This window comes from Chaetodon auriga, chromosome 1 (genome assembly GCF_051107435.1).
Source record: "Chaetodon auriga isolate fChaAug3 chromosome 1, fChaAug3.hap1, whole genome shotgun sequence".
Classification (NCBI taxonomy): Eukaryota; Metazoa; Chordata; class Actinopteri; order Chaetodontiformes; family Chaetodontidae; genus Chaetodon; species Chaetodon auriga.
This window is the reverse complement of record NC_135074.1, coordinates 8,973,019-8,984,346: the sequence shown is the minus strand read 5'-3', so window position 1 is coordinate 8,984,346 and position 11,328 is coordinate 8,973,019. Positions and strand designations below refer to the sequence as shown.

Genomic DNA, 11,328 nt, shown 5'->3' with positions numbered 1-11,328 from the left:
GTTGGCTTTGAGCGCAAGTGGATCTGCACTGTTGGCACAGAATGAGGATGTTTTTCTTCACACGAAATGCTTAATTATATAATTTATGTTTTGATACTAACTGACCACAACATCCCGTTACTGACATGCCATTCATAATCTATAAGCCACTATCTGCAGCCTACAGTTGTGTGTATTTTTGTCTCCATCTGGTGTTCTGGTTGCTCCAAAAGTAAGACTACTGACAAATCATCACATACTGTACAGCAGAGACAAAAACAAAACAAAACACAAAACAGGAAGGAAGTTCATTATCCAAAAAAATCTGTTTATTACAGTTAAAACTCAAAAATCACTGAAATACTTTCAGAGACAGAATGATAGAGATTCTGTGAAACAAAGAAACAGCCAAAGAACGAGAAGAACTCTGTGTCATGGCAGCCATTTCCTGAAAAATCAGTTCCACAGGATGACAACACAAAAAAATACATTTGTACTTTATTATTGTTATTATTGAGTTATTGAATAATTATTATAAGTCACACACACTCATACAAAGCAAGCAGTTTGCTTTATGGCTTCTGTTCCACCCAGTGATATTATCTGATGACAGATTCTCGTAGTTCCATTATAAAAGGACTTATTGCAACTTTTCCTCTGCTTTATATGATGAAATGTTATGACCATACAGCAACAACAGCACATTACCACTCGTTCAAGATCTTTTTGGCCACACTTCCTTTAAAGTCAAACATGTACATGGAAAATTCAGACTTTCATAATGATCATATGAAGTACCCAAAGAAAAAGACATTTGGCAGTAGAGCTATAAGAAGATTCAAAGTGGGGACAGATCAAAGCTGACGTGTCCCTCACTGCTACATTAAATCAAACACTGGCAAAATGTCGCGCATATGGATTTAACACAACACCAACAACGTCCCTCTTGGCTCTCCCATGCCTTCACTGACGCTCGGCTAGGAAACAACACAGACAGAATACTGAGTTACGCAGTTGGCCCACAGTGGCTGAGAGCTGTGTGACGCTACGACCAGCACGCTCAGCCACATGACAGGTTTTTTTTTACAAAGACACCACTTGACATATCACGTCGGCTAAACAACACAAATCCACCAGCACAGAACGGCACCACGGAGACGCAAGGGTCAATGAGATGGAGGACAGGTCAAAGGTCATGTGACAGTCGACAACACTACAAGACGCAGCGAGCTGATGAAAACAGAGCGAAGAACAAGCCGCTGTTGACGGTATAGGCAGACAGCAGATACATTTACACCTTACACAACATAATTATTTGAATGTAGATCTATACTCACACCGCGGTTACACAGTTTGACATATTTGTGCCATTTCCTTTAGGGTTTGGCATACAACTTCTACCGCATTTACATTTCTCTCATCTGAGCAGCTTTTTGTTTTTTAACCTCTAAATGCAGCACAAACACAGATTTGCTCCCTACGTATTTGCTATTGATGCTAGGTTCAATTTGGGAGCACAGTTATTGTACACACTTAACGGTAGATTATTACAACATACGCAATGCAGCGAATCTCTCCTGCCCTTAAGTAAGACACCATTCCCACCCGCTCGCAAATGATTTGTTGCTTTTAATCAAACGGAAAGTCAAAGATCCTGCAGAAACAGACAAACAAAACGGCCAGTCTTCGTAGGAAGTAGCTTACAGACGTCGGAGCTCAAGAGAAGACAGCCTTGTATGGACGTCCAAGGCACACGGAAGTAAAGAAAAAGAAAGAAAAAAAGCCTTTTATAATGATATGTCTAGGAAAAGGTTAAAACTGAAATTAATGTAGCTCTCAGGGAGCTTTCATTAGGGCACCAGGGGGCCAACATGAGTAAGCTACTTATGACAAAAATCAGCCTCATTTGTTGCTCTTAGATTTTGTGCTTTTGTACATGGAATCTGAACAACCCCGCAAACGGCTCCCTCGTTTTATTTTTCATGAAATAAACAGCCACATTTCCCAAATTCAACATAACACACATATGGCCTCCTCACATGAACCAGGGTCAGCCTTGGGTATGTTTGTTTTCATTCCGACCAAGCAGCTGATCTCAGAGATCCTCTCCTCTTCACGGTGCCCATGTTCATCAGTGAAATCATCTGCTGTGTGTTTGGAAGCAATGAAAACCTGCACACACACCTGAGACCTGTGCTGCAGACTCATAGTGTTATCACTGGTCATGTGAGGTACACAGAGCGAGGGAGGTTAGGGAGGGAAGGGAGGAAAGGATTTCACAGGCCAATGTTTCTCAGAGGAGGAGCTACTCTGCAGGCAGAAAGAATCTCATTGGTTGAATCTCAGTGGGAGGAGCCACAGAACCACAGTCTTTCAGACTGCAAGTCAGGTACTTTCAATAAAAGTATGAATGACATTCATCATTTTTAGGATATCTGAAGGTTAACAGGAAAGCTAATTAAACTCATCCAGATGACACTATGGCTATAGTTCTTCTTTCCCAGTTGGTACAGTTTCATCGTGTCAGCTTCTTCATCTTTACTGTCTTTCCAGCAGGGCCTCCGTCTAACTCTGCACAGCTAGATAAACTGTTATTATGTGGCTCTGCCAGCTGACATTCCACCCAAGCAATATTTCTACCTCCAGAGCAGCTCTGCCTTTGGAAAATATTTGTACAAGTAACACTCTAATCTTCTGGGACTTAGAATTGGCAAAATCACATGAGACTGCAATTCTCCGTCTGCTTTTTGAGGTCTTCCAGTGTGGCCTGCGCTTTGTCCTTCAGCTGGTCGATGTCCACATTCTGGATGTTGGACAGCTGGCCCAGCACCGACTGCTTGTGCGTCTCCTCCTGGTTGTCCTCAGCGATCATCTTAGCCAGCTCTGTGGGCAACACCACGTCATCCCCCGCCTGCTGGATCTGGGTCTCGTCCGTCTCATTCTGAGGTAGATACATACATGCACGTGTGTCCGTATAGACACACCCAACATGGCCGAAGAAAGGAGGACAACAAATATAGAACACTTTAGTTTATAGAAATAAAGTATTTGGCTGCAGCGATGTGTGGGTTTAACCAAGGCAGCTGTCCAGTTTTGTGTGTGTCATGACTTGGCCAGCCCTTGAATCCAAACATGCATTGTCTTTACAAAAGCAGAGCTGGATTACTTTACCTTTGGTAGTCTGTACTTTTCCCGGAAATGACTTCTAACTGTGGCTCTCTCAGCTTTCTTCTGGGCAAAACTGGCTTCTCGTTCTTGTCTGCGAGAGAGGACGAAAAATTGTTTTTTGGCAGAATTTTTACAGTCCCATCACAATTTAGATGAACTCCATTTCTATCAAAAGCTGGAATAGAACAGCAATGGTTACTCCAAGCACCACACATCTTATGGGTGAAACCTTCTTATATTATAAACAAACCACACGCGCCATCTGAAAATGAAGAAAATCAGTGCTCATTATTGCCCCGTGTAATTACAGCATCATGTGATTTGGACCTTGGAGACCTCGGAGAGCAGCGTTAACGTGTCCTCTCTTAACACTACCTACAGAGTGTAGAGCCAGCAGAAGGTGGAGCAGCAGCAGCAGCAGTGATGCCGTGGGGAAAAAAAGCAGGCGGAGACATTTTGTTTATGTTTAGGAGCCCCAGATGCAGCATCCTGTCAGTCCAGCACTCCTCTGAGGGATTTCAGGTCTCATGGGATGTGAACCACTAACGGTAACCTACGAACTGCAGACTCACTACCACTCCCCCATTTTGACAGCCCATCCCATACATATCCTGGATTTACCTCATATTGTTTAGTATTGCAGACTGCCTTCCCGCACTCTGACTTATAGAGAGTTTTCATCTTTTACAGCTGAACACCAAAAAAGCTTCACAACTGTCTTTGCAAAATGGGCCGTTTGAGGCAAAGCATCTAAGAAATGAAAGATGACACTCCAACCATTTTAATAATGGATGCAGCATCCTGTCAGTCCAGCACTCCTCTGAGGGATTTCAGGTCTCATGGGATGTGAACCACTAACGGTAACCTACGAACTGCAGACTCACTACCACTCCCCCATTTTGACAGCCCATCCCATACATATCCTGGATTTACCTCATATTGTTTAGTATTGCAGACTGCCTTCCCGCACTCTGACTTATAGAGAGTTTTCATCTTTTACAGCTGAACACCAAAAAAGCTTCACAACTGTCTTTGCAAAATGGGCCGTTTGAGGCAAAGCATCTAAGAAATGAAAGATGACACTCCAACCATTTTAATAATGGCCTTAAGTCTGACTCTGCTTAGGCATTTCTAGAAGTCTACATATTTGTCTCGGAGAAAGCAAATGCTGGGAGATGTCCAATATTTTTCTGTTCTTTCAGCTTGTTGTCTCTTAAAACTCATCCTTGTAAACAATCCAGCCTCCAGCAGAGGGCAGACAATCGGCTGCTGGCAACGCTCTCTCCACTCAACATCACTGGAATATTTATGGCTTTAGTGTGGTTTATAATTGTCCCTCGTAAACTGCAAAATTTGCCTCCAGCATCATGAGTCGACAACATGACATAATGTTTAACAAACTTGCTTGAGTGGCCTGAGCCCAAACATACCATGAATGCAGTGAGAAAAGACCACATTTGATCAAAGTCGGTGAGATACAGTAGGTGCTCGTGACAAACTCAATGCCGTGGATGATATTCTTCAAAGCTGCAGTGGCAGAGGTCGCATCGTACGCCTAAAAGGATCAAATCAGCAGCATAATCTAAAGGCAAGGGGACACTGGAGGACCACGGGCATGCTTTGCAAAGTGTTTGTACCCAATGTGTCACGGGGAAGGTCGTTTTATCTGGAGATGCAGCATTCATGGTGCTGAGCCTGAGCTCACTTTGTGTTAACATGAACAGGCCAAACACCAAATGGCACATAGGCCCATGCCGCGCTCACTTGCAGCCAATGAGTAGAGCTTTGTGTCTTCTCCTCTCAAGGCCATCAGATGACCAGGGTTGTCACTGAGGCCCGGGTGCTGAGGGTGATAAAATGTCTACATGTGACATGTCAGTGAGAACAAGCCCCCCACCCCCATTCCCCCCAAACCGTATTCTGCTTCAATCTGAGCCGTACACGCTTCTCAGTGATCTATGCTCATGTTTAGCACCTCTGACTAATAACTCACTTCCACTGAAGGTCACATTTTGATGGCGGAGCGTTAAGCATCTTGCCATGCCTCCTGTGGAGCTCAGTGGGCTGAGCTGTGTTAATACCGCCAGAGTTAGGACTTCACCTCCCACTCGTGCTTAAAATGTCTGCACATGGTACTGTGAGACACTCTGGAGAAAAAGTGTTCAGCTAATGTGTTTGTGGTGATGAGCCAGGGATTGGAAACAGCTGGATATCTGTTTATGGTATATACTCCTCCCAGCAAAGAACATGCAGTGCTGCTTGCGATGTGTAACAATTGAAACGTGTCATCAGAATCTACCATTTTTCTGAACATCTCTGAATCCTTTATTTCATATTATTATTAATCAATGATAAAGTATTCTATGACCTGGACAGTCAACATCTTATGTGGAATATGGAGTCCTGCTCTAAGAGCAGCATCACACTAAGCACTCCCGAGTTACTGTCTGCTGGGTGAACAAAATGACCTTGTTGTTACTTTATATTGTCCTCCGGTGGCTCAGGAGGTAAAAAAAAAAAAAAAAAAAAAAAAGTAATTTAGGATAACTGAATATAGAAAAAAATACACTTTTGCATGACAAAATAATTAAAAGGCACCCATTAGCTGTGACTATAGATAAATAAAGGTCGACTAAAAAAAATAAATAAAAATTTCCAGACGTTATGAGGCCAAACCATTCTAAGTTCAATTAATCCAACATTTTAGGCTGCAGTACATTTTTAGAACGTAAATTAATCACAACCATCTTGAATAGTAACTTATGTGTGAATGATGAAAGTCGGCTAAGAAAGAAATAGCCTATGAATGAATTAATTTCAGTTTATACTTGTGGTTGCACCCTGATCATATCCAAATAGTTTTACTTTACCCACTTTATTTACCACACAGAGTCATTATTCAGCCGCACGCACAGTGATAGGAACATGCTTCGCCCCAGGCATGAATCCTTGTAGACATTTCCGTGGAAGAATGGTTCCAGGAATCCCAAATTAAAAAATTGCTGCACATTTTGCCGAAGCTAAGAGACAGAGAGCTCCCTGGGCGAGAGGAGCAGCTGTGTGTGGAGCGCTTTTGCATTGATGCGTAAAAAAGCGCGCGGCGCACTGGGAACGCTCTATTTACATACAAAACGCACTCTTTAAATATGCCATGCTTCCGCTGCTTTCCCGACACATTCTTTAGGCTTTCATCACAACTTCACATTCACAAGCTTCAATCATTGCCTTACTTTTCCTCCTCTAACTGTTGCTGATACTGTTCAAATTCCTCTTGAGTCATCCCCTGCGCGGCGGCTTCTGATTTCTCCCCCTCGGGTTTCTCCTCCGTCAGTCCGCCTGTCAGGTTCTTCAGCTGTCCTCCCACCATGTGTTTTACCATGAAAGCCATGGCTGCGCCTCGGAGAGTCCTCTGTTTGATCGGCTAAGAAGTTGAAAGCTTGACGCGCTCTTGGATAGAGCGGTGACGGTGGATAAATATCTGTCAAATGACGCTGAAAGCAAACGTCTGGAGGTGTTGCACAAGAGCATATAACTTTCAAAGGCTAATTGAGAGCAATCAAACCGGAGAAAAGACAGAATTATTCCAACGGCGCGTCGGAAGCTGGCAGTTTCAGCACCACTGGCCCTGGACAGCTCCGCGCCGTGAAGGATGGAGAGGAGTTGCTCAGTTATGAGTCAACAAGTTTGGCGCTGAACTCTACCAATCCTGTGACTCCGTCTGCATCCACCACTCCCTCCACCCAATCCCAGGCACCGCCGGACTGGATGTGCGCTTGCATGGCGCGCGTCGGCATCGTGGGCTGCTCCCGTGATTCGCCGTCTGATTATAACTCACGATGGAGTCGGGCAGGACTCCGGGAGGGACAAACAACACGTGACGAGCCTCAGTGTCTCCTGGCTGTTTTGGTGCCTCTGTCTCTCTCAGGGTCATCTACGCGCTGGAGCCTAACACAGTTTGTCAACACACAAAGAGTGTCCTAATTGCAAATTAGTCAAATGGTTGTCTATTGACCCACGGCATGGGTTCCGTTTCTTGGTCTAATCACTTAGAAATGATGAGCTGCTGTGTTCTCCAGCAGGATCTGCTTGACGTACATGAAGAAGCTCGTTTCCTTTGAATGACGGAGCGTGTTCAGTGTGAGAGTAAATGCATCTTTCATTCTGAGCAGATACTCAATCCTCTACACGCATTTAACGTCCTTGTAAATATTCCTTACCCCTGACATTCAAGCGCTGCAGCTGACATCCTAAAATTGCATCACCATAATTTTCCTGTAGTGACTCATGTGTCTGTAGCACTCACAAATGAGTTTGTAATAGCGGTGATTTATGCTTATTGGACCCCCTATAGGATTTCCTGTGCTACTTCCTCTCACGTTTCTTTGTATGTTTGATGCAGGTGAATAGTTCAAATTCCACCTCCACAAAAGGTCATTTATTGAAAAAGCTGGCTGCTTCCAAATGACACAGTATGATGCAGTACTCAGTTGGAAAGCCTGGCTTCTAAAAATATGACCTATGTGTGTGAGGAATATTTACCATCTCTCTCTCTTTCTCTCTCTCTCTTGCTCTCTGTGAGATTCTTGACATCCAAAGTGTGAAAAGGAACTTTGATTACAAGTCAACAACTTGAGCGTCCTGATCCTCGCAGCAGTCTGACACCGAGCCTGGCCTACTTTCTCGGTCCCTGTGGATCAGGAGAGACACAGCACGTCTCAGTGTCTTTTTGTCACAGGCTTAGCGGGGCCCTGTTAGCCTATACCTGGCTCGCTCTTAAATCTCTCTCCAACTTCAAAGCTGCCACCGGTGAATAGATTGAAACATAACGCGGTGAATAAGATCAGAACTGTAATCTCTGTGAAATTTAATAAAAAAGACAGAATTTGCCTAACCAGCATGTTTCAACATGAAATTTTATCTTTTTACTTTTGATATTCACACGTGATCTGTTCCCAGCCCAGGCCGCGCTCACTTTTTTATGGATTATCACTGACTACAGGTGCTCTAGCAGGTGCACAGAAGGAGGTGATAATCCAAGATGATGTAAATTACACACACACACACACACACACACACACACACACACACACACACACACACACACACACACACATGAACACACACACACAGGCTTCATACTTTTCCGTGAGGAGGACTGCAGCCGTCACACTATGACATGTTCTGACAACTGAGCCTCTCAGAACAATCATACTGGCTTAAAAGAGGTGTGCAACCAAACTTATGACTAATATATGAGCTGTTTTCACCCTCATCTTGTGAAGCAGGCCTATGAATAGCCACAGAAAAGACACAGCAAGTCCCAGTTGCACACTTCTGGATCGCTGGAACACACCGTTGAGCCTTGTCAGTGTCGTGAGCCCAACTCACCAAAACACCGCTGAGAGGATGTCTATCTGATGATCTGTCGACCTGCCTGCACTCTTACAGTCACACTCAACTTTATAAACTTTATATTGAAAACTTTACCAGAGGAGTTGCTAACTAGTGGTCACTAGTAAGACCAGAGTAACTACATACAATTGATGGTATCAATCGAGCCAGTGGGGTCAGCCAATTAAGTTTAGCCTATGACGCTATAATATGAATAGAAGTACTTTGTTTGAGTGAGAGTGGGATTCAAGGGCATTTTAACTGTATGTCAGGTCAGGGTTATAGATTGGTGTTCCCTGTCACAGGGCTCAGCAGTGTTTTGGTGGCATAGCCTGATACCCACATTAGAGCATAATGATAGGTCAAAATATCATTAACACGAATATTTGGCTTCCATAGGAATACTCATCCAACGGTTGGCACAGTTCAACATGTGTGTTGTTAACTAGAAAACAAAATTCACAAGCACTTCAAAACTGCATTTTCCATTCACAGAGTACGTACAAGTCAAGTGAATCAAAGGGTATTTTACTGCCTATGGAAAGTTACAGCCACGAGACATTACATAATGTGGCTCCATTAAATTTCACCTTCACCAAGTAATAACCAAAAACGTGAACAAGGTACAGTGTCGTAAAATGTTGCTCTGTAGAAGATATTAGATTCTGAAATAAGACTGTTGTGGTTGCTGTCCCTAAGCAATATGTCACTATCAGTTAAATTGTTCCAGGATATGTTTGAGTCCTACGCTTACAAAGAGGACCCAACCAGCTGTTTGTTAAATGCATGCCATCAAAATAAAACCTTTGTTGTCAAATACAGGAGGAAAAAAAAAACATTACTGACAGTACCTGGTTTAAAAATAGGCTTACGTTAATGCTTCCTGGCTCCTGCTTGTGCTCAGATAATTTTACTGCCTACTCAGATTTGACTGATGTCTCACTGTACTGTGAAAATGAACAGTTATGGTCTATGTTAAGCACATATGAAGCATACGTGCATGCAGAGCATTCACACAGATGTTTACTGTGAAAGCCACGCATGGCTGCACATGAACCTGACACGTTACTTTCCCTTACTGCATGAACATCTGTGTTTAGCGCTGTTCTTTCTGCTATTAGTCAAAATCTCTGTGGTTAAAAATAAGTCATAAACAACGTAGACAAACAATGCAGATGTAGAACGGTGATGAACAACGCGGATTGTGCCTGTAAGACAGTAACTTTTGGCTTTTGATTAAAAACAAGAAGAGTGTTAGAGCCAAAAGCAACAAAAGCTTACAGAAGCTTGACATACTGTGGTTGTTGTGAAGCAGGAGTGATCATGGTATGAGTCAACATAACCGAAAACATCATGATGGCTCCCACCCAGTCACACTTCTAGCCTGTACACTTGATCTTCTAGGATTAGGAGCCTATGTGGGATTGGGAGAGATGGGCTTATGTACACCATCACACACACTCGCTGATCCTCAGCAGCCAAGTGTTACACCTTTGTTTCTTTAGACATGGGATGACAAGGGATTAGACTCATCAAACAAATGTGCCCCACGGCACAATATGCACATTCAGGGAGTTTTTAAATTCACACAGGCGGAGATGACGCCATTAGCAAGTCACTGGGATGCCTGTTTTAAGGAAGGCAGTGTGAGTGGTGCCCCCCTCATGAGATGACAAAATATCACGCTAATCCCATTAGAAGTGAAAAGTGCTCTGTGTACGCAATGACAAAATTAGTTTTTGTATCAAGAAATAACGTTTGGCCATTTGGATAGGCTGAGATTTACTTCTACCTACGTCAGGCTCTTAGCAGATATCGAACAGACAGGTGGGGTCACAGCAGCATGGCACCATATGGTGGTCAGCGAGTCACCCCAGCAGTGGTGGTTTGATGCCCTGCAGGCAGTCTAGGAGGTGTTGAACTACACCGCATGTCAGCATGGCAACTGTCCCTGCAGCTAACATCAACCACATCCTCATGAGCTGAATATTATGGCCCTGCAACAGAGCAAAAGAAGACCATTTAAACTTTTGAACTTGACATTTAAAGCTGCATTAAACTGGCTTGGAAACCTGGTTGCCCTTAAAGGGTTGGTTCAAAACAACAACAACAAAAAAAACATGCTGAAGATTATCCAGAGTAACAGGCACACTATTTCTGGAGAGGCATGTTCCTCTTTTCTAATGTGTTGCAATGTTTTGTTATCTATTAGAGTAGTGGTGGAAATGTAAAATGTGGGCAATTAAAGTCAGTATCTGCAGTATCAACATGTATCTTTGTATGTTGATACTTGATAAGCATGCAGCTGCTTATGAAAATACTGTATTGTTATTGGAGCATGTGCTCAGCAGATACAATCTTACTCTGTTTCAGTGTTTAGACATGTTTATTATACCTCAACAATCGGCCGCAAACTAACAAGATGCTGTGATAGCTTTACTTTTTTTGGTTGTTAGTGTTATGTTTGCCATCCAGGCATTTAAGGTTGGTCAGTCAGGTTTCATGTCACAGTGGATTAATATGTGGATAAATAAAACCAATTGAGGTCTGCTCTTTGTTGTATTTTGATTTAAACCAGGTATTTGTCATCACTTCAGTATGAGTATGTGTTTTGTTTGTATGTGTTCCTTCAGATTTAACTTGCACACCTTCACAGGGGCCAGTGGCCTCTTTCAGCACTGAAAAAATGCATTTACTGTAAAAAGTGGTAACTGAAAACAGGAACCCAGACTGGGATTCAAATTACACATTGGCGTGGTTGGAAGTGTGAAAAGAAGCTGCTAAGAGACA

The 11,328-nt window shown here is 43.1% G+C and overlaps 1 protein-coding gene across 1 annotated transcript; it reads right to left on the bottom strand.

Moving 5' to 3' along the window:
• Nucleotides 1–286: 286 nt before the first annotated feature.
• On the bottom strand, nucleotides 287–7,195 carry cplx3b (complexin 3b). The gene is made up of 3 exons (XM_076745086.1): nucleotides 6,378–7,195; nucleotides 3,151–3,238; nucleotides 287–2,920 (listed from the first exon to the last, which is right to left on the bottom strand). Exons 1-3 carry the CDS (start codon nucleotides 6,533–6,535, stop codon nucleotides 2,696–2,698), a joined length of 471 nt encoding a protein of 156 aa, XP_076601201.1. The 5' UTR covers nucleotides 6,536–7,195; the 3' UTR covers nucleotides 287–2,695.
• Nucleotides 7,196–11,328: the final 4,133 nt, after the last annotated feature.

What these genes read in the sequence shown, in the direction of transcription:
- cplx3b (XM_076745086.1), bottom strand. Translation starts at nt 6,535, where the DNA reads ATGGCTTTCATGGTAAAACACATGGTGGGAGGACAGCTGAAGAACCTG. An exon ending in CAACAGTTAGAGGAGGAAAA is followed by an intron (nt 3,239 to 6,377) that starts GTAAGGCAATGA and finishes CCTCTCTCGCAG; the next exon opens with ACAAGAACGAGAAGCCAGTT. An exon ending in AAAAGTACAGACTACCAAAG is followed by an intron (nt 2,921 to 3,150) that starts GTAAAGTAATCC and finishes TATCTACCTCAG; the next exon opens with AATGAGACGGACGAGACCCA.